Raw genomic sequence first — 23,888 nt, 5'->3', positions numbered from 1 at the left:
CCTGTTTTTACCCACACCCGGCTTGGGAACCTCCTGAATTTCCCAAGACACGATGACTTCGCTCTGGACGAGGGCTGGAAAGGTGTTCACGAAAAGTCGTGCTTCAGGTAAGGAACGTCTTCTCCATTTGTATTTCTTACCTGAGCAAAGCGTGTGCCCCGAGAAAGACTTCTTAAGGTGTTACAGGTAAGGCTTTACCAAAATAAATGTAAGCATAAATTGGAGTTGCTCATATAATCAAGTGCAGTGGGGAAATCCCATCCCTTTTAGGGAGATGTGCCCCTTCCTTAGCACCTATTATTGCTCTAAAAGCTAGCACCATTAAATACATTTGGCTTGTGACGCTGGTACAGATGTTAACATTTAGTTTGCTTTCTAAAAAACCCTCATAAGACGGTTTCTGGTCCTGCCTCATCCCCCAGACACCACTCACCCAACGCCCCTCCTGCTCAGGGCAGCCACACCAGCGCGGCCAGACCCAGAGCAGCCACAGCTCCCACAGCTCCGCTCCTGTTCTGCTGCCAAATCCTTTGGTCGCCCAGGGTAACAGCAAAGAAAGCACTTCTGGAAAGAGCACTTTATAATTCTGTAATAGGCTTTAGCTGAAAAAAAAAAAAAAAAGGGAAAGTTACATAAAAGTTACATAAAAAAAGTTCTGCAAGATGACAAGCGGGGCTCACCAGAACGTTTTAAAATCACCAAGAAGTCTCAGGGAAATTCCACTGTGAGATACTACACGCATTTCTTCAACGCCATAAACCAACTTGGTTCATTTTTGTTCTTCTGCTCTTCTTCCGAAGGGGAACGAAGCTCCTGACGGCCCTAGAACCGCTCAGGTTTGCTTTCACCCCAGCCCTCCCCAGCCAGAGCCGCCACAGCCATGGGGCTCAGCCCTGCGAGTCAGGCTTCCCCTTGTGACTTTACACAAAAACAACGTTAGCTTTTACTTATGTATTTATTCCGTTTGGGGCTACAACTTTTACAGTTCCAGAAATTCACTCTTCGGCCTCTTTGCTGACCGCAACCCCCCCGAGTTGCGCTGGGTGAAAGCACAACCTCCCAGGACGAGGCTGCTTTGGGAAAGTGGTGGCCAGGTCACCAAGCGGGGTGGCATCGGCGCTCTGTCCCCAAATAGAAGGCTTAATGAAAGCGTCCTCCGGCAGCTGCTGCTGGGCATCCGAGGCCTTGAAATGGCAGTGCCAGGCTTGGAGAAATCTGCCCTTGTGGGGTGCACAGGGCCAGGTGTTTTCGGAGTGATGTCTGATCAGTTTGTGGTGATGTCTGCCCACGTGGTGTGGAGTTAGAGGAGAGGGGACGTCGATGGTAAAAGCAGGAGCTTTGCCGACAGCGAGCGCGTCTCCTCCTGGGAACGTTTTGGGGGATTTTGGTCCTTTGGTGGTCGACGTCTGCCCCCGGTGCCATCGATGCTGGCGCTGCGTCAGTCGGCGTTCACCCCCGCAGCCAGCAGGCCAGAGGACGCTCCGCGACCCACGCGTCCCTACGCGGCCAGGTCGAAGTCGTCCCGCTCCTGGTTGTAGTCGAGGACCTTCTGGCGCAGGCGCGAGCCGTCGGCCCAGGTGACGAAGTCCTCGACGGCGCGCGGCACCAGCAGCGCGGGGTCGGTCACCACCTCGGGCCCCACGCGCACGTGGCCCTGCTCCACGAAGGCGACGGCGTGCCGCAGGTCCTGCGCCATGCGCAGCTTCAGCAGCACGCAGGGCAGGCGGCGGCGGCAGAAGGAGGCGGCCGACACCTTCTCGCAGAGGGCCAGCGAGCGCCGGGAGCCCAGCACCCCCAGGCCGTACAGCTTGCCCAGCAGGGCGGCGGTGCAGCGGGCTCGGAAGGCGGCGCTGGGCGGCCCCAGGTCGCGGAGGCGCCGGGCCAGGCCCCGCACGGCCCGGGCCAGCGCCTTGTAGCGAGCCCAGTCCTCCCGGCGGCCCAGGCGGTAGCGCCGCAGCGCCCGCACCTCGGCCAGGCCGCCCGCCGCCTCCCAGCTCACCAGCGACAGCCGCCGCAGCAGCTTCCGCTCCGGGTAGCGCAGCTGCCGCACCATGGCCGCGGGCGGGCGGGCGCAGGGAAGGAGGGAGCCGGGCGGCGGGGCCACCGCGGCGCCTTCCGGGGAGGGGCGGCTGGAGGGGAGGGGACGGGGGCGGGCACCGGGACGGGGAGCGGAGGGGCTGGGCCCGGCCCGCCTGGGCTCGGCTCGGCTGGGCTCGGCTCGGCTGGGCTCGATTCGGTTCTGCTTGATCCGGTTCGCCTCGATCCGGTGCGCCTCGATCCGGTGCGCCTCGATGCGGTTCGGCTCGATCCGGTGCGCCTCGATCCGGTGCGCCTCGATCCGGTTCGGCTCGATCCGGCTCGCCTCGATCCGGCTCGCCTCGATCCGGTGCGCCTCGATCCGGCTCTTCTCGGCTCGTCGGCGTTGCCCCGGGGCTGATGGTTGGGAATTCGGTGGTTTGTGCGTGCTTTAATCGCATCCTTACCTTCGGTTTTTAATTTGTTTTTATTCCTAAGCTCCTTCTTATTTTTGTGTTGAAGCCCCACCTTCAAGTTCAAATTTTATTTCAAACTTTTATTTTAAAATTTGTTGTTATTTTTAAGTCTTACTCTTAAGCCTATTTTCAGGTTTTATTTTAAAATTTATTCTTATTTTTAAGTCTTACTTGTAAGCCCAATTTGAGCTTTTATTTTAAAATTTGTTCTTATTTTCAAGTCTTGTTTTTAAGCGTGTTTTGAGGTTTTATTTTTAAATGTGTTCTTATTTTTATATCTTGTTTGTAAGCGGATTTTGAGGTTTTAAGTTTATTTTGAAGTGTCATTTTTAAAATTTATTTTTATTTTGAAGTTTTATTTGTAAGCTTATTTTTATTTACATTAATAAAATATTATATAATATTATCATATGTAATAATATAACTGCATATATATAGTATTAATGTTATTATTATACGAATAATTTAAGCTTATTTTGAGGTTTATTTACTTTGAGCTTATTTTGAAGTTTTATTTTAGGTTTATTTTGAAGTTCTATTTTGAAGTTTTATTTTAAAGTTTGTTTTTATTTTGAAGTTTATTCCTGATTTTAATTTTTTTTTTATTTTATATTTCTATTTATTTTTATTTTATTTTTCACCTTGTTTAGTTTTCCGACAGGCACGCTTTATGTCATTTCCCTAACGTGCAGGTGGGATGCAGCCCGGCCCCCCAGGCAGGGGCAGCGCACCCATTGCCCCCCGCAGCCCCTGCGCCCCACAGCCACCCCGTTCCCCACCACCTGGGCGCAGGGAGGGCCTCAGCCCCCTGCCCCAGCCACGCAGACCGGGCTTGTTTACAGGGAGCTGCAAAAACCCCAAACTTCCCCTCCTGCTTTCCGCACCGGGAGCGGGTCTCGGCGCAGGGAACCCACTGATCCAGGGCCTGGGCGCCCTCCTGGGCCCTGCGCTGCCTCCTCTGGGTGCCCTGCGGCCTCTCCGCTGCTGGGTGTCACCCTGCCTGCCACCACCAGCACCACCACCACCACCACACTGAAGGTGTCAGATCAGTGTCTTGGGGTTTCGGAGCTCAGATCCTCAATAGCAGCTGTTCTTATAGGCCTAATCCTCAGTTTGAGCAGTCCTGGACCTTTAACATGCTGTATTTGTTATATCTCTCAGGGTATACGGTCTGCTCACAAGCACCACAATGAGCACAGACGCCACAAAGGCCCCCAAATTCTCCTGATTTGTGATTTTTTTTTTCTTTTTTTTTTTTTCTCCCCAGGCCTGTCGGCCAAAGCGCCAAAGGAAATGGGCAGCAACAGCGCTGAGAAGTTTTACAGGATCCCCGAAGGGAAGGGGCCGCACTCCGTGGGCTGCACGGACCTGATGACAGAAAACGCAGCCGAGGTAAGCACTGGGTTCACCCTCCTTCGGATTTAAGGCTCAGAGCGAGCCTCACGACTCTGGTTTTATGGGGGAACCGGACAGAAGGTGTGCACAGAGGTGCAGGATGCGTGCGGGGCACACTTGGTGCCAGGATGTTAGAGGAGAGAGACACCGCGATGGGAAGGAGGGAGCAGTGAATAGCAGCCACCTGGTGGGCTCGCTTACAAGTTTCTCTTTCAAATCCTCTTGGTTTTGAGTTTTTTTTTGTGGGACTGCTCATGCATTTGCACTGTGGTTTTGCTCTTCAGAGCAGCTAGGTGGAATATGTGATCCGTTTGCAGTGGTTATTTGTGGCTTGGCTCTGCCGAGTCCTCTCTATTAGCACCAGAAAGTGATTAGCTTCTCTTTGCAATCAGCCCCTGTGTTTTTCGTGGATGAGCAATCTGCATAATGACAGTTCTCTCAGGGATAGGTAATGAACCTCTTTCCTCTCCTGGTAAACTGTCACCTGGAGAAATTCAGCGGGACTATTCTGGGATTGAATTAATGTAATTACCAGCCTGGATGGAGGCTCGGTGGTGCCCTCCTTAGTGCTCGCTGTGTCAAAGGTTGATTTAAGCTTGATGAGTAAATGGAAGCAAGAGTCATTAAACAAGCTTTTGGTGCACGCTGTGTATGAAACTGATAAATTCATGCTTAGAGGAGCAGACTTTATTCCAAAGCTCACGTTCATGCTGCTCTCCCGGGCTCGTGCACCTTGCCTGCAGTTTTAGATGGAACGTATTTAAATAAAGGCACATCAGGAGCCAGGCGGTGCGTTCAAGCAGTGTGTTGCACACACTTCGTCTGCTGGGAGATCTTTAAGAGATTTTTGGTAGACTGCTGTGTAGGAAAAATATTGACAAGGGGAGGACAGGGAGCCCGTGTGGTTCCCCCACAGACTTGGTGTACAAATGGCAAGAGGAGACCCAAGGCAGTGGTAAGAAATGGAGGCAGATGGAACAGAAGTAGTAAAATTGGTTAGAAAGATGGACCTAACAGGCCTGTATATATCCTGGTGAGGAGATACAGGAGGAACAGTAGTTACTGCACTCCTTTGCTGCGCTGCTGACTGCAGACAGAGCCGTTTGCTCGAGTTAGCCAGGAGACGATGGCCAAGTTGAGGCCGTGCCCCTGAGTGCCCAAACCTCATCTGCTGGGCCACACCTCCAGATACCGGTCTCGGGGGAAAATCTGACCTGACCCAGTGGAAAACTGTACTTCTAGGAGGGTCGGTTACCTTTCCCCCAGCACAGCAAGGCGAACGGGCTCGGTAGCAGCTCCATGAGACACTGGTGGGAGCATCACTGCCAGGATGTCAGCTGTTGTACTGCTTCAAGTCATTGCACGGACAAAATGACAGTGACATCAAAGCTCAGCCTGTACTGAGTAATAATTTTCTCATGAGATTCTCCAAATTCTCTTGAGCTGTTTTTCTTGCAACTGAAGCACTTGACATAAATGTTTTTATCTTCCTTCTTTTTTGTCATATATTAATAAATATCATTTGTTTTTAATCGCAGGGAAGCTTCTTACGCCTGTATTATCCTTCATGCGACGCCACAGATAACGAAGAGGCACCGTGGATTCCAGATAAAGAGTACTACCAGGGACTTTCTGACTTCCTTAACATGTACCGCGTTGTAGGAGAAAGGCTTTTCCAGTACTATGTTGGTGAGACTGGTTTGGGCTTTTTTTCTTGACAAGGGCACGAGCTCCGTATGTGAGCAGCATGTTCTTGATTCAACATTAGTTTCTCCCACAGAGGAGTGTGTGTTTGGGAAGGGTTTGGGTGGCGAGGCTCAATGCTGGACGCGACCCAGTTCTCACAGGACCGCAGTCCGTGACCACTGTACACGGGAGTGTCTGGGTTGGTGTGGGGAAGCTGCCTCTATGTCAGGATTCAAATCACAAGGGGAACTTTGCAGATATACAAAGGTCAGGTAGATGCTAAACTCTAAATACGAACAGAACTTGGATGCCTGGCTGCTCCTAGAAATGTGTTCTTGTAGGGTGTAAAGGGTTGGCCTTGTGCTAGGCTATGGACAGGAGAAGGAAAACATCTTTTTGTAGAAAGTGTTTGCAGAATCGCGTCTTCATTTATCTTCTGCATTTTAAGATTTGGTACCCTAATCTTTAGATGACCCCTCTGAAATCACCAGGCTCTCGGGATCTCTCCCACAGGAACAAGTGCTGTCTCTCATTTAAGTGCTAATGACACGCTTCCATTTTTATGTAGGTTCAGTGACCTGTCCTGCAAAACCAAATGCTGATTTTAAGCCAGGAGAAAAATACCCACTCCTCGTTTTTTCCCATGGACTTGGCGCTTTTCGGTAATTCTGCAGTTTGTTGACAAACTATTTTTGTCATCCGTGGGGACAACAGTCTCTAAGAATGGTTCTGAACAGATTTTCAGTAGGGGGTGAGATCCCTGTGGAGTCAAAAAACATTTGGGGAACAAGCTGCTGTGTATCAGCATGCTTCCACTGAAATCAATGCCAGTAAATAAAAGCAGGGTTGGTTTCTTTACCTGTGTTTGCCAGTTATATTTTAGGGGTGCATAAGTATGTTGTGAGAACTAGGTAGTTAATCTTTGGACAGCTCTTTGAAGATGCAAAGTGTCCCATGTGCTACTTTTAAAAAATTATTAACGTTTTCTTTCTGCTGAATAGGTACTGAAACAGTAACGGGCTGTAGTGCAACAAAAAGCACCCTCGGGTGACTGGCATACCATAGCCTGCTCTGCTCGTTAGCAAATTAAAGCAGAGAGGAGAAATACAGAATGGGGGCTAGCACATACGGGGTGCAGTCAGTGTTTAAGGAGCAATGCGACTGAAATCATTGTGTGTGCGTATGTATCACCAGTGTGGTCTTGATTGCAGGACAATCTATTCCGCTATTTGCATAGAGATGGCTTCTCAAGGCTTTATAGTGGCTGCTGTGGAGCACAGGTGGGTATATTGTGCGCTCTTCAGTTTGATGGAAAGAAACTTTCTCATAATAAATAGTTACTTGTAAAGATTTTTTTAAAGGAGTAACTAATATCTCATATTCAGCCCCAACCCCTTCCCTAGCTCGCTTCCTAGCTAACCAAAGGGAGGTAAATTTGAAGCCCTTTAATGAAAAGTCCTGTGGCACGTATCATTTGTCATTCTCCAAGCATGCTATTTTTCTCGTTTATTGTTAGAACCTGGCAAATATAACGGTGGAAGGAGTTTTGGTGGGGCAGCACTGGTTGGGAGCGTGGGTTTCTTGAAACAAGTGAAAACTACAACTTCTTTTGACTTCATCCCAAAGAAATGGAATACATCCTCAGAAATAACCTTCTGTCGATATTACAGAGATGAATCAGCTTCAGCAACGTATTACTGTAAAAAAAAGTCTGGTTCTGAAACAGAGGAAGAGTCTACATCAAACATGGAGAAGGAGTGGATCTACTACAGGAAACTAAAATCGGGAGAGGAAGAACGTTGTTTGCGTCACAAGCAGGTACCCTCCTGGGGCTGCATGCTAGGAATGAGACAGCGTGTTTAGGACTGACACTTGCAGACACTTTCACTTTGGCCACGCCTGCAGTCTTCTGCCATGGCTCAGTGTACACAATAGCCTAAAGTCCAATATTCCTGAAGATGGAAACGCCAACAGCAGCTTTCTTCATAGCATAAACTACTTCCTTAACACAGCTTTCCCATGAGGTTGTGCTGTCATTCTTAGTCAGCTCTTTCACCTGCTTCTCCTCTACTTTCTGTTTCTCCTCTGTCTCCAGTTTTGCTGCCCAGCCCTGTCCTTAAGCATTGTTTGTTGTGTGGCCTTAGGCTTGCTGTAGCTTTTGTTTACTGCTACCAGCAAGACGAATCATGACTGCTGTAAGGGGGATGTTTGCTTCACCACCTCTGACACACTTTGGCATGGATTACAGCAGTGTAAGCAGTGCAGACTTCCTGATTACAAGCAGCATCCGTGCTAGATGTGATGTGGTCGTGGCGATAAGCTCCTCCAAGCACAGACCTGACCTTTAAAACATGGGAGTGTTTTCTTCCACCCAGCGTGGACTCAAACAGGGAAGTGTTTATCTTGCTGGGCCACACAGACAGCAGTATGAGTGTCCTTTCCTGTGTGCATACAACATCCTACTTGTGAGTCCAACTACACAACATCTGAGCTTGCAAATAACCTGCAGGAGCTGCTGCCTGTACATTTTGCTAGTAGAGAAGCCAGGAGATTGAGATTTACTTGAAATTCATAACGCACAGACATCTTGCTGGCTGGCTACACTCGATTGCTCCCAATGATGCTGTTGCTCTTTGGTTTTTTTTTAAGCCTTTTTTTTTTTTTTTTTTTTTACTAAAAATATCAAAATCTAGAACACTTCTTACACTGAAAACCTGTATTTGCAACAGCTTTGTTACATTTTTCAGTAATGTGTATGCATTTAAAATAGGAAGGGCTTCTAGGCAGTTTCTTGCTTTGGGTACATCCAGCACAAAGATGCTTCCAGAGCTATCGTGCACATGAAGCAAGTGGAGGATCTACACAAGAGCTGCAACATTTTGGGGCCCCCAAAATTCAGATTTGATCAAAACTTCTCAGGGTTTTGTTTTACAGATCCATTCTACAGTTCAGAATAGTGCTTATTGTACCAGTCCCTTATATTAAAAAAAAAAAAGACTAAATTTTGTGTACAAAGAGCCAGCAAACCTAGCAGTTGTCTGATAATTCATCCCACTTCTGCCCCATCTTTTCTGTCTCCCAGGTGCAGCAGAGAGCACAGGAGTGCATCAAAGCGCTCAACCTCATTCTGAAAATCAATTCAGGAGAGGAAGTAATGAATGTACTGAATTCAAACTTTGACTGGAATCACCTGAAGGTGAGTGAAAGTTAGTGACTTCATTCTGTTAAACACCTAATAAAGCTTCTGGGTTTCCTCTTCCGTTACTAAACTGCTTCCTGTAGACTATTCTGAAGATCACACAGTAGATCAAAAACTATTATTTGAAAAGAAAAAAAAAATGGGGAAAGAAAGTCTCTTACAGCACCTGGATTTTTTTTAACAGGATTCTGTTGATACTAGCAGAATAGCTGTGATGGGACACTCTTTTGGTGGTGCTACAGTTATTGAGAGTCTCAGCAAAGAAATTAGATTCAGGTATGTATGTCAAACAAAGAAAGGAACATTTGGCACTGGACAAGCCTGGAACAGGGAGCCTTACCTAAGATCCCTCAGCTACAAATTAGCTCTTGAAGAAAAACTGTTTGGCATGTCTCATCTTCTTCAACTCATGCTTCCTTCAGCTTTGGGGATGCAGAGGAACACAATAGTTGTATTGTATTTTACCGTGACACTGCGGGACCTTGCAGAAGCTCCTGTGCCCAGCTGCACCTGGCAGAGGAGACCAACAAATGGAATAATGGATTAATCCTCTTCCCCCAGAGTAGAAAGCATTATCGCTACAAAGTGATTCATTAACGTGTTTACCCGTTCAGTATCATCAGTTTCCTCATGTCTGCTGCAAATCAAAGCATGCTGAAAACGTCCTCACAAAGCTCTCTACCTGTGACAATATCTAGATGTTGTTTTCGGCAGGTGTGGCATTGCCCTCGATGCGTGGATGCTGCCAGTGGGCGATGACACTTACCAAAACAGTGTCCAGCAACCGCTGCTTTTTATCAATTCTGAAAAATTCCAGTGGGCTGATAATATCTTAAAGATGAAGAAGCTTAGCTCCAATGACTCAAACAAGAAAATGATCACCATCAAGTAAGTGCCGGGGATCCACCATTTCTGTGGTCAAGGATGAATCTTTGTTTACAGAACTTACTCTCCTGTCAGAGCTGTTCAGTTACAGGTAGCTGTAGGACAGACAGTCACTACTTCCTCAGGGCCTAGGTTTTCACTGCACATTTAAATTAGATAGCAATATGTCTGCTACAGGGGAGATGGAGACCTTTCTCAGCGCAGGCAGTAACATTAAGACACTGCAAGGTGTGCGTTCCTCTGCCAGGCACAAGTTTTGCTCTGGGCCTCACACATCTGCATTTGGACATTTTAAGTAGCCCTCTGGGTGCAGTTGTACACTCCCCTAGTAAAAGCACCGTGCACAGGGGAGGAGGCACCGCTATAACACATGTATGCTCAGAGCAGAGAGACAACCTGGTGATCTCAAGGTTTTGCCAGGCCTACTCCTTATCACTGTTGTGGTTATATAGACGAAGCACAAACAAAACTTCCTCCCTTCTGTGGTTAGGGCAGGATTTACTGCTAACCTTGCATGCTCATGAGACTAGAATTTGCTCGATAAAATAGTGTGAGATGTGTCTGGCTTTCAAGAAGCCTTTGTCGTCTTCTAATCAGTCAGCTACGTTCTTATGAGCCTGTCGATCAATTCTGTATTTGCAGAGGGTCAGTGCATCAGAGCTTTCCTGACTTTACCTTTGTGAGCGGAGAAATCATTGGAAAGTTTTTCAAATTAAAAGGAGAAATAGATCCAAATGAAGCTATCGATATAAGCAACCACGCTTCACTAGCCTTCCTGCAGAAACATTTGAGTAAGTATCTGTTTATATCAAAGCATGACATCAATCAACATGTAACTCCTATAAAGCTTTTTTTTTAATAAACACTGCTTACTACAAGATCTAAAGTAAGTCTCAGAAAAATCTAAGCAGGAAAAAAAATGCATCAGACTGTAACGAAACTCTAGAAAAAGTTACTTTTATAATTTAAGCAACTCAGAGGAAGAACATCTGAGTTTCAGTACACTTGTGCTAGTATGTAAAAACTAGGAGCGTGCAAGACTGCATCCCCTACTTTGCCAAGCTGATTCATGTATCCTATTTAATTCTTTGGTATCATTTTACAGAAATCTGACAATGCAACTCATTACCATTTGGGTTTCTTTTCCCCCATTTTATAGGTCTTAAGAAAGATTTTGATAAGTGGGATTCCCTCGTGGATGGCATAGGACCCAATGTTATTTCTGGTACCAACATTGACCTATCTCCATCTCAAGGCGAATAAGGAATGCGAGGAAGTACTGTAAATACCACAGGAACCAGGACACTAATGTTGGCCAGATATTGCTCAGATGTGATAGCACTGGCCTCCGACACAGCTTTTGGGGTGCAGAACAAAAAATATATCAAAACGTAGAAAAGTTAAGTTCAGATGAGTTAGTGGGATTCTCAGAAATAATACCATAACAGGGTAATTTCTGCTTTATAGGCAGTGGGGGGGAGGGGGGCAGGAAATCACTTGATGGTAATTTAAATATTCTGTTTCTGACCTAGAATCAACTTTGCAGAGATAAATTAAACTACCAGGAATTCAACTAAAGTTCTGCTTACCAAGCTTCAAGTCAGTTTACATCCAGCAAGCCTTTTTTTTTTCCAGTGTAAGAAAAAACTAATTTATTAAACTTAATTATTTCAGCTGTGCTCTGGGAACAGCTGGGAGTTGGGGCAGATTTCTGTTCCTTCTAGTTAGAGAGGTACCAGGAAGAAGCTCTTCAGAACTGTCTACTTAAAAGAAGAGCTACAGTAAAAGCAACAGGAAATAGTTTAAGGTAACAGCAAAGCAAGGAGTTTGTCCTGACACGACTTTTCATATGAACTTATCCCACTTACATTTTTAAGATCTGTTCATGCTGCCACACTCAGAGGAGGTTTCCATTCAAAAAGCTGCTGAAATGGTCACTCACTGTAGTAAGTGTAACCCCCCTAGGCAAAGCTTTAAGCAGGGTCTCTTGTATTATTCTATGTTACCACTACTATCTCTGTATTACCACTGTCACTCGGTACCACTGCTGTAGATGAACCTGTGGAATAGACGTGTCAGTTCTAGCTGCTCCCTTTAAAGAGGGGCATGCAAGCATTTTTTGATCATGTCGTCCTGTACAGTTGTAATACGCTTCAGCTAGTCATCTTTGTTCAGGTTCTAGCATTGCTGTCTGTGTCAGCAGAAACAGCTGGCTGTGTGGGCCTCTGCAGGCAGCTCTGATTTTTAGAGCAGAACTCTCAAGTTGCCACAAGGAAGAACAACTTCTAAGTGAATAAGCCTTGCAAGAGGGGGACTACTAACTGTAGCCTATTTGTTTCAAAATAAGGTTACAAACAACTGTGTTGCTTGCTCCAGTTGTGTTTTAACTGTAATTAAGTATTTATATAATCTGTGATCTTAACATGAGATTGCAATGACAGCTAAGGCCTGTTGTTCAGAATTTAATTAAATTCTTTACAGCCTACCACCATGTCTTGTCTCTGCTAAGGGGATCAATATGCAAGTGTTTCTCTTACTGAGTGAGCACTAATGCTCAGGATCTACTGTAATGCTCAGCAAGATGGTTACAAGATGAGACCTTGTGTTTGTAATTTGCCATGGCACTGTGAAAAACTCCCGGCCTCAAAAGAACCTACACTGCAGACGCATGGAACAGGAATAGGAAAAAGAGCGCCCCCTCTTCAACACATGAAGAGCATAAGTTGTGTGGTGAGCTGCAGCTGGGAGCACACCACACATGCAGCAGCACAACCACACTGCTAGGTCTGCTTCATATTGAAGCTTCAGCTTTCGTTACTGCTATTAAAGGCTACATCACAAACCCAAGTTCGGTTTTGTACACAACTGGGTAGTGTTTCTAGCGTTACAAAGCATTCAGCATGGCTCACAGTGCTCTAGAGAACTACAGATCAAAACAGAAGCAGTAACTGCAGGATGTGCATAGCCACATCACCTGCAGTACAGCTGCAGACATACAGAACCTGTGACAGTTTGTGGTACACTGTACGTGTTACACTGTATTTGGGCAAATGCATAGGGAAAGAAAGCCAAAAAATTTAACAAAACCCTGTAGAGCATGCCCCAGTGTCAGCCAGCTTTATTCCAGCTTCTTCCATTGCTTTGTAACAGCACCAAATACAAGACTTCCAATGCTACACAACTGTTTCTCTAGAGCAGAAAAACTTCCCCACCCCCCGTAAATACCCTTAACTTTTCTAAAAGAAAAAAAACAAACAACAAAAAACAAGAATGCAACTTTTTGAAAAGAAAACACCAGAAAGCAGTGTTGTGTACCACAGTAGCCTACACAGCAGTAACTCACAAGAAACCTTTGTTCAAGAACCACCCACTGACAGCCAGGCATAAGTTAGGACACAAAAGCATCCAGTAATGAATGCCTGTCAAGAGGCACATTCTTGTTTAATTAAAGAAAGCACAGCTTTAAGATGCCAAGCAGACAGCAGTCTGCCAGCAACCACTAATTCTTCGACAGGGAAGTATGGCAGTAAGGCATTTACTCAGTTAGGCAGAAGAAACACTCAGTGTTTTGCTTGTAGTCTTGTTCCCATGAAAACCCATTTTCATGGCAATGGTGTGTACACAGGTACTTGCTTGAAGCTTCATGTGGAGAACACGTCATTCTTACAGGAATGCTAGAGAGAATAAGGATCTTCAGATTTCTCAGATTTAGCTGAACTGCAACTGGTTTGCTCTTCTATAAAGAAAAAACAGATCAGACCCATCGAGATATTTCTATAAACACATAAATGCATTAATATCTGAAGTCGCAGCTCTATAAAAGCCTTCAGACAAACACTATCAACATACTGGACCCTATTAAAAGGCTACTCATTAGAAGTTACTGTGAAATGACAAGGCAGTTCAAACACCTGAACTGTCCAAGCAGATGAGACAAGCAGTGCTCCCAGATCTCACTTGTGAGTTCGGAGCCACTCCATCCCTCAGTGGGCTCATCATAAACCTCAGTGGGAGTTTTTGCATCCTGTTGATCTGCACGGCCTTTGCTCGTGTTCACTCAGCTGTTGCTAAGAAGGTGAACAGACTTGAGACCATGCAAAGTATGCAAGAATACTGAGGCCAAATTTGGACTTCAGTAATTAGCAGCCAAGGAGAAAAAAAGATTTAAATCAAGTTGCAAAAACCGCAATCAATATCATCAAAACCAGAAACAGCAAGAGAAGAATAAGCCTGCATCTAAGTGATGCAACTGAGAAAGGATGTGTAGGTTCACCAGTGTAATCAAGTTGGAACATTCAAGTCCCAAACTACAATTCTTAGTAGAGTCTGACCAACAGTCCCTCAGCTTGCCTCAGAAATGTGAGGAAAAGCAACATGCTGATGGCCAACGCCTAAAATTCTACCATAATCTTTACCATAGGTAGATATTCCACCCCAGTTTGCCCAAGAGGCTCAATCCAGTAGGTTGAATAAATACTAAATTGATTTCTAATTGAGACATCAGCAGCTTTCATCATTTGCACTATGATGAATTCTACAACAGTGTTAAAGGAAATACCTGGATTTAAAAAAAGTATTTCAGCTGTATCTTCTAAAATAAAGCATTTAGTAGGAAATTAGAATACATCCAAACCCTGATCAGGCAACCTCTTTGGGAGGCTTAATTAAGGTAATCTTACCTTGAAGTAAGGATTCCTCTGGTGAGGGAAGTGTGTTTTCTGCTGCATGGTTAATTGCCTAAAGAGAAGAGGATTCTGTTAGGAAGCTGGCACCATTGCCAAAATATTTTCCATTGCAGTGTTTCTTTAAATATTAAACTAACTTTTCACACCAGCACTGCTGGACTCTCCTGCACTGCTTCTACCCCCCGCCCCACATGAATCAGTCAAGTTATCTTCCACCTCTTTTGATACAAAAACTGTGCTATGAATAATGAACTGGAAATTAATTCTCCAGTCATCATCAGTAGCATGACTGACAGACTTAACTCTGAGTTCTAAACATGAATGTTTCACTGGTTGGTGCTTCATGAAGAATACTGTTGGAAAGCTTCCTATCATTGCCTAATTACTTAGTAATACAAGTATGTTCCACGATTTGCCAGCTGCATGTGTCAAAGCTGCGTGTCACCAGCATTATTCTAATGTTCCTGATTTACAATAGTCTTCTAATAACATTTCCTCATTCAAGCTTTTTTTTTTAATTAAGCTATCACCAGACCAAATTCACTGTCCTCAGGCCAAATGGCTAATAGTTTACATAAACAGACTGCATAAATCATAGAATAGATTTAAATTTCTATTGTCTCCATAGAGATTTAAGTCATCTATTAGAGAAGGACAATATAATGTCTTAAAAACACTGTGCTGCTAGCAGTTAGCACAAATGCACAGACTTAGATTAATGCTGTTTTGCCTTTCCATCCTCTTGGTGACACAGCAAGAATGACAACTCTGAGTGCCCTTTCTATAAATCTGCAGTTTTTCCCAGTCCCACAGAGCACCGTACCTTGGGTGATCTGCCGGCCCGGTCAGGAATAACGTTCCAGACGTTCTCCGGATCCACCATCTCCTCACAGCCGGTAGAGAGATTCAATACCTGTGTGGACAGAGCCAACTCCTATCTAGCACCGCCGATAATCCAAGAAAACCCAGTAACAGGAAAAAAAAGCACACTGAGGGTTCACCCCTACCTCTGAGAAAGCTTTTAGTGTGGATCTTCTAAGGAAGAAGAAATTGACTGCTAGTAAACCTGAGCATCACTACTGAATTCAAGGCAAAGAATCGCTGCATTTAAGTATTTCACATGTAGTTCTTTTCTACACCACCCTAGCTTAAGCCTCTCCTGGGATTCTAATCCAAGTATTGTGAGAGGGAAAGGCTGGAAAACACCCACTAAATCAGAGGGGGCAGGAAACTGATGAATTGGTCTATCACTCCATACCTGACACTCATCTCCTGAATGCAGCTGAACTAGCTTTAGATAGCAGAAGAAATCCGCAAACAGAAGACCTGGCCTCCATAATCTCAGGCATTCTATCTTCCAAGGAGTTACTTTCATGAAATGATCTTTCGGATTTGCAATCTTAAATTACAACTTAAAGGCCCGTTTTATTATCATTATTTATAATCTCTCTCTCTCTCTATACATGCATACTTTCACACACCCCAAACCTGAGGAAAAAGCATTACTCATATACTCATTTATTCCATCTTAAAAGAACAGCAGCAGCACAAGGCAGCCCAACATGTTGTAATCCAGTGTTTAAATTAATTTCCACCAGCCACAAATTCAGTAAAGATTTGTTTCACTGATGTAAGAATAGCTGTACGTTATCTATAATATAGAAGTCAAGTTCCTTTTCAAGTTGCTACTGTTTTTAGCAGTAACTCCCTAAAACATCAGTAAAAAGATGGCAAGGTTCATGGGCATATAACAGTAAATACAGCTCCATGGCAAAACAGTAACTTGCAGTCGAGATATAACATAACTCCACACCACAAGTATTGTCTCAACTGGAGCCAGACCTACCAGTCCTCCCAGACTATTTACGAGAATGAGATGCAAAAGCAGTATCAAGCACTGACATCTAGCATCCACTCACTATGAGACAGCTAGTTCCAGTCCAGAAGTCCAGAATCCAACCTCACAATACTAAGTCTTTTTTTCCCCGCAAAATATTCTAAATTTGGGAGAAGACAAAAAGAAGGACCAGGTTTTACAAATAGAGAAAAAGCACTCAATCGTACTTACCCTGGTACCTTTTTCAGATACCTCCAAAATGCGAGCCTCACACCATTTGAGGGACGTCCACACCACGCATTTTGAACCAACGGCAAAGCCTTTTAGGTTACAAATATATTCGCTGCATTCTATAAAAAGGTTGACATATCAATGAAGGAGGAAAACACAAACCAAAAAAGCCAAAAGGCTCAACTCCCTCAACTCTGTTCCCAAATCCCCCTGTACTCCTCCAAACTACTTTTAATTAATAAAATCTGTCATCCTAAATCTTGAAAATGCATTCACACTTTGAATGAGATTTCCAATCATAAAACCATTAACCTCTCACATTACTTGCTGTTACTGTCACGTTTGCCACAGTACTACACATATTCTAATTTCCATAACCCATCAATGCATACTCAGGTTAACACCAAAAGTAAGCCTTAAAAAGCTTACTAGAGAATAAAAATTGCTTTCTACAAGTTATTCTTACATTTAAATGAATGAACGTTTATCTAATTCATTAACATTACGTTTAAATGAACACTTTGATTACTTAGCATGTTAAAATCAGACACTTTACCTGCACTGCGGCCAGCCAAGTCATCATTTTGCGTTTTTCCTGTTTCTTCATCCATATGTTTACAGCCTGAAGACTGCACGTGTGTAAGTGCCCTTCCACTTTCTCTAAACGATTCAGCCAAGTCTTTTTTCATCCATTCTTCCACGTAACGGTCATCCAAGTCTTTTCTCATCCATTCTTCCATGTAACGGTCATCTTTCTTCTTTTGCCACTCCTTATGTTTCTCAGCTTTGCAGTCCCACGATTTTACGGTGCAAACAGGCCTCTGGCTTGTTAAGTCTTTTGTAAGAAATGAAAATCGACTCCCACTATTTGCAGAACTTTGCAGGGCAGTGTGTTCCAGCTCTAGAGAGTCCTCCTCTCCATCCTCCTGAGAAGGCTGCACGTCAGGCAGCACCAGCTCCAGCAGCTGCTCAATCTCAGCGCCTAGCATTGACAGCATGTCATGGGTCTTCAGGTCCAGCTGTTTCTGAGGCCTACCATCAGACGGAGACAGCATTAGGGGAGGCTCCACTTCTATCCAATCTTCTTGCAAAGCCTCTGCTTTATGAACCCCTGACAAATCCAGTTCCAGTACCTTTGCATTCTCTCCCAAAGCAAGCTGAACGTCAGACGGAAACAGCTCTGCCTTCTCTGCATCACTAACCGAAGGCACCAGGTTGTCTCTCTCGGTAAGAGAGGGTAAAATTTCGAGTGATTTCAGAACTGCCAACTCCTCCATCTCGTCGTGCAAGAGTGGCAGCTCAAACGCGTCCCGTTCCAACGCTTTCTCTCTTGCTTCACTGCCAGCAGCAGTCTGCATTTCAGGTGACTCTCTTTCCAGTGCTTCCTTTGTTTCTTCATCAGCTGAGGAGTACACTGAAAGTGCATCCAGTTCAAGTAGGAACTCTCTTAAATCATCGTAAGAGTGCATTTGTAACTGATCCAGTTCCATCAATGCCTCTGTGTCATCACCTGCAGGAGGCTGTACCTGGAGCAGTGGCCATCTCAGCAGCTCTTTTTGTTTGCCCCCCAGGAAAAGGCTGCCTGGGGAAGCACCACCTGTCTGCTCTGCTTTCAGCTCAGCGTCCTGTAGGAGCGGCGCTCCAGGCAGCTCCTGCAGCGCAGGTTTCATCCCACTCCCCAAAATATGAAGACTGCAGCTTCTCGCTGCTTCTGGTAATGCTTCGACAGCGGGCCCTTCTTCAAGCAGAGGGACCTCTTTGACAAAGCTGCTTTGAGCCTCAACTGTTTCAGGTCCATCGTCAGCCTTCCCAGGCACATGCTCAACAGCTCCGTCCGACGCGTTTGCTCCTACAGCATTTGAACTCCCAGAAGTGACATCCAAGAAACATTCAGAATGAAGTAAGGCACTTTCGCTTCCTTCCTGAGCTAGTCCACAAACAACAGTAGTTTCTCTTTTGAGGCATGGACCCGTATCGCTGCTTGAACAGCTGCTTCTCTGTGAGGGGCTCTCAAGGTTTGGGACAGCTTTGTGATCACTTCCTGTATTAGCCTTCCAAAAAGCTTTCATCTCTTCATTAATACTCTTCCCAGATGCTTCCAGCTTGACAACAGACAGAGGGACTTCAAAAGCTTTATCCTCCCGAGTTTCTACTACTTCAGCTTCTAGTAGCACTTCTACAGTCATATCATAAAACTTCTCTTTTGCTTCACTAAGCCACGAGCCCTCTGAGGAATTGAAACCTGACAGGCAGCAAGCAAATGCTTGATTGGGTACTTTGAGCAATTCACATGGAATTTGCCTGAGCATCTCCAAGCCAACAGTCTCCTCACTTCCATAATCCACATGTGTGACAACTACATTGCCATCTGTTACGCTGGTGACTTTGGCCCTGTAGAACTTCCCATCCTGGCTGTACTTTGCTAGACAAATATCACCACTTTTAATGCAATTGCTCAGAGAGCTTAGTCCAAGGTTTTCAGCTTCCTTTATTTTTTCCTCTACGTAGCTTATGCTTTCTGTATCAGCACTGCAACACCAAAAATATTCTGGACCTTTTACCACCGTGACATAAATTTGTACAGTCTGACCTGCCTCGGGAAACTTCCAGATAAATGATTTACTATCACTTACACTGGAAATTTCATTCTGTGCCTGAGAAGGCAAAGGCTGGCACGTATTTATCACATCACCACTCTCTCTTCCATCAAGCATTTCAGTTGAGTAAGACCCTTCCCTTCTCGCAAGATCTTCATCAACTAAATCGACTGTTATTACACCTTGATCGTCACTGAGAATAACTGCCCATTTATCCTCAGCCTTCTCTACAAATTCACACGTGAGCAGCACTTCACTTGTTCTCTTGGTGAAGTACTCAATCGCCTTCTCTGTCCAGCCTGTACTTTTGTTGCATTTAAGTCCACCTAGGGAGCAGTGAATGGCCATTGCTGAAACCGAAGCTAAGTCTTCGGGGAGCCTGTGTGCTTGATCACCGCTGATTACCGCAGTATTACCGTAATCAATATACTGTATGCTGATTGAATCATCAGAAGTCTTCCCTTTTACTACAGCTCTATACCACAGGCTGTCCTCGGAATAAACAGCACTGATCAAGTCTCCGGTTTGCAAGGGTCGCCCACAAGGGCCCTTTGCTGGCGTTTCATTGTTTAAGCATTCTGAAACGCTGTTTAGCTGAGCCTCGTTGCTTGCGAGTTGAACATAAAAATCTGAAGGATCGTTTACGTGAGAAACATACGTTAACGCTTTATAAGCTGGCGTTATGCTCTGCTGGGGTAGGTCAGATACATTTCTAACTGGTATACATCCGCCTTCGGTTCCAGATTTATTATCCGACTGGGCATCCACCTCGACAGGCGGCACAGACTGCTTTTCCTCCCCCACTCTATCTAACAAAGCACCTTCACTACTGCTCAACTTCTCATCAGCTTCCAGTAATTCATCTGCCAGTCTTCTCTTCACAGAAGGCTGGCGAAGGCTTACACCTTCTGGCTTGACGTGCATTTTGCTACTCCCCTCTCCTCCCCGGGCTTCAGGTCTGCATTTTTTTCTTTCAGGAGGCCTACCTGTATTCAGAGAAGACTCTGCAGGCCCATTCCTCTTTTTCACATCTGTACCTTTAGAGCACAAAGTTTCATTTTCTACTTGTCCACTCAGTCCTGCCTTATTTCTTAATCTTAACCCCTCCTTCAGTTTTGCATTAATCTGAGTATTACCATCAAACAACTCAATTAGCAGTTTACCATCAGATTCCTTCGCTACAACTATTGCTTTTAATTGCCTTTCCAGGACAGCTTGCTTAAACCACTCTGTAGCTTCTTCGGGAACATTGGCTATGTCAGATAAGGAACACTTTATGGCCTGCATTGGCAAAAGCAAAATATCATAAGCATCATTTGGTATAGGAAGCAGATTATCTTTCTCTATTGTCTCTGTGTTACCAAAATCCACAAAAAAGACTTCCTTGTTCGGTTTCGTGGTTGTAATTACTCCCCTGTACCAGCTACCATCGGTGTACCTTGCCAGACACAAGCCTCCAGACTTCGGCAAAGTTTCTAAGCTGGTCATTGTTTCACTGAGGTGCCCGATGTTATCGGTAAGCTGGGCTAAGACATCTGCACATCGTTCGAGTTGGCAGTAAAACGTCCATGGATCATCGACATGAGTAACAAAAACCTCTTCCTCACTCCCAATTTTGATATCGTGCGTGGAAAAATAGAACGAATGGAGCTGAACACAGGATGCCAGAGGTTTTTGAGGTGACAGAGGTCTGGCCATGCCTCTGGCCGTCAGAAACTGGCAAGCACTCTGGAAAGGTGTCATTAAATCTACAACGTTAAAGAGCTCCTTATTATTAACAGAAGCCAAGGCAAATATCGTGCACCTCAGCTCAAAGTGACACGATGAGGCATCAACAAACTCCCGAAAGGCCAGAATTGCTGCTTCATCCCAAACAAACGGGTCCTGACCATTAGGCTGGATTAAGTTGTACAGGCTGCACCTGAAAGCCTGAGCCTTTAACTGGAGGAAATGTTCAGGAATTGAGCGGAGACTCGTTAGAGACACCCACTCTCTGTTGCCATAGTCAACATATATGACTTCTACTTTTTCTGCAGAAGTAACTTCGCTGACAATCAGAGCCCTGTACCATTTTTCATCCTCTGAGTACTGGGCTAAGCATACAGAATTCGGCCAAGTATTGGGGTGGGATGAATTTTCGCAGTACTCCTGAATTTCAGCCACTAATACAGTGAAGTCATCAGAATTTCTACTTAACTGACACCAAAAATAACCAGGACTTTCAACACATGATACAACCACACTAACTGTACTTCCCACTTCCAACTGGCCCCCGTAAGAGAAGGTCGGCCTCATTTCCAGGTAACTCTGCCTGTGAGAGATGGGCAGGTTTTCCTTGCCCTCATACACCTGAGCAGGAGGCGATTCAGTACTTTTAGAACCATGAGTGGTTGCAACAGGGCTCTCCTTGACCATCACAGCTGCGGGACTAAGCGCTCTATCATTTTTCTTTAGACCAGGTTCTTCTCTGAGCTTTTTAGCTGTATTCATTTGTTTTTCTTCCCCAGCACCCGCTGGGGAAGAGGCCTGCCTCGCAGCCTTATCAGATGATTTTTGAGGAGTCTCAGGCATTTCACACCCCTGGTACTCAGCATACCCCCCCTGAGCCATGAGTTTACCCACACTTCTCTCCCCCACCTGGGACTGGTCAAGAATTTCAACCACGTATTTGTCACCCTGTGCACTGCGAAAATGAACCTTCAGTCCCTTGTTCAGTACAATCTCTCTGAAGGCAGACACAGAGTCTTCACTCCAAGTCCCCCTCAGAGGGGAGACATCTGCCAAACAACACTTCAGAGCTAAAGCTGGCAGCTCCCTGAACTGAGGAAGGAGCTCCTTTACCTTATCCCGGTCTACAGTTTCGGTATTGCCTCTGTCCATGAGGTGTATTTCTACACCACTGTCCAGAACCCTGGCGATTACTGCTCGATAAAAGGCACCCTCTTTTCCACTGGCACAACAAAGGGACCCAGGCTGTAGGTCCCATACGACATCACCCAGCTGCGTGGCATTGGAGTAAAAATTCCACATGCTCTGCATCAGCTGCCTGAAGAGCTGGTGATGCTCGTGGAGCTGCAGCCAGAACTCGGACGGGTCTCGGAGATGGGAGACCTGCACATCGTGGAACACACCCAGCTTCAGGTGCACGCCAACTGAAGGAGCAGAGGCCAGATCTCTGGGCATTAAAGCAACAGGAGGGGCTCCCGGTGGCAGTTCCAGTTCTCCAGCTGCAGATTCTTCCACCTCCAGCTGCTGCCCCGCCTCAGTCTGGCTGACCTGCACGTGGCTGCTGACCAGGCAGTGAGCTTGCACCCCAAAGACGTGGTTCAGGTTGATGCCACTTTCCCCATACAGGCTCACGTTATAGAGATGCTCGAAGGAGTTAAAGGCTTCGATGCGAGCTCGCACTCCTTTGCCCAGCACCAACGCTTTCAGCTCATTGATCTGCGACAGGGACCAGCCACAACCCCCATCCGAGACACCCTGAAGAGCACACGGGTAAGTCACCACAGGCATGCGAAAGCACTCGAGGGGCAGGTGGCGCAGGCTAGCTCCCATCACAGTTTCCTTCCTGCCATAGTCCACAAAGAACACGTGAGCCACTTGCTGGTCCTGCTCCCCAGAGGTGACCTCCAGCAGGAGCGCTCGGTACCAGCAGCCCCCCACACCACGCGCAGCACAGGGTGAGCCCACTTTGGGTTGTAAATCTTGCTCCCACCTGTCATAAATGTGGCGCATGGTATCAGAAAGCCGATGGATCTCCTTCGACAAGCTCTGCAACTGGCAGTAGACGTGGTGAGGGTCAGAGACGTGGGTCACTATGACGGGCTCTGTCACACCCAGCTGAAGCTGCGGGTAGAAGTAGTCCAAGGCAGGTGACGCTGGCTGATATAAGTGGAAAGCTTGGAGAAACTGTGGCACGGTGGAAGTTGTGAGGGAACGCGCAGGAGACTGCAGTTTGAGCTGGTCTGTTAACGGCTCATGAGTTAGATAGTCCTTGAGCACCTGGCAGAACCAGCCAGAAGTAACCTGCCTGGCCAGGCCCAGGTGATGCATCTGGGCCACCAGCTGAGGCAGCTCCAGCACTGTGAGATGCTGCGGCACCATCACCTCCCGCACCACACCCGACACCTCCTTGCCACGCAGGTGACCGAGGAACTCCATAGCTTCTGCTGTCCAGGTGGAGACAGGCGCATCCCCACAGGCAGCCGCCATGGGGCCTCCAGCCGGCATCAGATCAGCCACAACACAGCCCAGCACCTCCGGCGGCAGGCAGAAATGCTCCTTACAGCCCCGTGCCAGGTAGTAGGGAGACACAGCCACCGTGCAGCCTTCATCAAGCAGGAACACGCGGTAGTCCCAGCCATGGCGACTCACCACACGGCAGCGGTACCAGAGCCCAGCCAGCTCCACCAGGCCCAGGTCTCCAGCACGCAGCTCAGCCTCACCAGCCACCTGCCCCACAGGGCCTGGTGTATTCACCAGGCGTGGCCCGGCCGCTGCCTGGATCTCGCTGTGGAGGCGGATATATTCAGCACCGCGCTGGCCCAGCAACCCCCAGAGCTGCGCTACGGGCACCTCGGGGCACGTACCCACGGCACAGACCCGCAGGGTGACTGCGGTGCCGGGCTCGGGGGGCCTGGACGCGAGCCCCATGGCGCCCCTCATCCCCCAGCCCCACACGATGCAAAATGGCGGCAGCCTCTCCTGCCTCGCCCCCTCATACAGCGCGCGCCGCCCACGTGACCCGCGAGGCGTTAAACGGCCAGGTGCGGCTGCCCGGCCGGGGTGGTCGAGTCCATTTTTCTTATCCTGGGGGGCGACGAAAGCAAGAGGGGTGGGAGTAGGATAATGAAAGCAAGATAAAAGGGAGTTAGCCAA

At 46.5% G+C, this 23,888-nt stretch overlaps 3 protein-coding genes across 5 annotated transcripts; 1 reads left to right on the top strand and 2 right to left on the bottom strand.

Moving 5' to 3' along the window:
- LOC310897788 (platelet-activating factor acetylhydrolase) lies at positions 1-12,142 on the top strand (the record flags this gene model as incomplete). 3 transcript variants are annotated; one of them, XM_083831747.1, is made up of 11 exons in its annotated part: positions 1-107; positions 3,760-3,884; positions 5,426-5,576; positions 6,142-6,235; positions 6,785-6,853; positions 7,244-7,391; positions 8,656-8,769; positions 8,957-9,048; positions 9,487-9,660; positions 10,300-10,448; positions 10,817-12,142. In XM_083831747.1, the coding sequence occupies 11 exons, from the start codon at positions 53-55 to the stop codon at positions 10,918-10,920; spliced, it is 1,275 nt and encodes a 424-aa protein (XP_083687873.1). In that variant the 3' UTR covers positions 10,921-12,142. The 3 variants fall into 3 exon arrangements, with proteins under 3 accessions (XP_083687873.1, XP_083687872.1, XP_083687874.1); XM_083831746.1 differs by lacking the exon at positions 1-107 and adding an exon at positions 2,052-2,454; XM_083831748.1 differs by lacking the exon at positions 1-107 and adding an exon at positions 2,118-2,458.
- LOC310897798 (U3 small nucleolar ribonucleoprotein IMP3-like) lies at positions 937-2,053 on the bottom strand (the record flags this gene model as incomplete). Its single annotated transcript, XM_083831786.1, has 1 exon — positions 937-2,053. The coding sequence occupies one exon, from the start codon at positions 2,051-2,053 to the stop codon at positions 1,499-1,501; it is 555 nt and encodes a 184-aa protein (XP_083687912.1). The 3' UTR covers positions 937-1,498.
- Positions 11,073-23,821, bottom strand: TDRD6 (tudor domain containing 6). The gene is made up of 5 exons (XM_083831745.1): positions 16,967-23,821; positions 16,411-16,529; positions 15,166-15,255; positions 14,337-14,394; positions 11,073-13,393 (listed from the first exon to the last, which is right to left on the bottom strand). The coding sequence occupies exons 1-5, from the start codon at positions 23,673-23,675 to the stop codon at positions 13,332-13,334; spliced, it is 7,038 nt and encodes a 2,345-aa protein (XP_083687871.1). The 5' UTR covers positions 23,676-23,821; the 3' UTR covers positions 11,073-13,331.
- Positions 23,822-23,888: the final 67 nt, after the last annotated feature.

This window comes from Anser anser (genome assembly GCF_964211835.1).
Source record: "Anser anser genome assembly, chromosome: 3".
Taxonomy (NCBI): domain Eukaryota; kingdom Metazoa; phylum Chordata; class Aves; order Anseriformes; family Anatidae; genus Anser; species Anser anser.
Note: the sequence above shows the minus strand (reverse complement) of the source record. Positions and strands in the feature narration are given on the sequence as shown.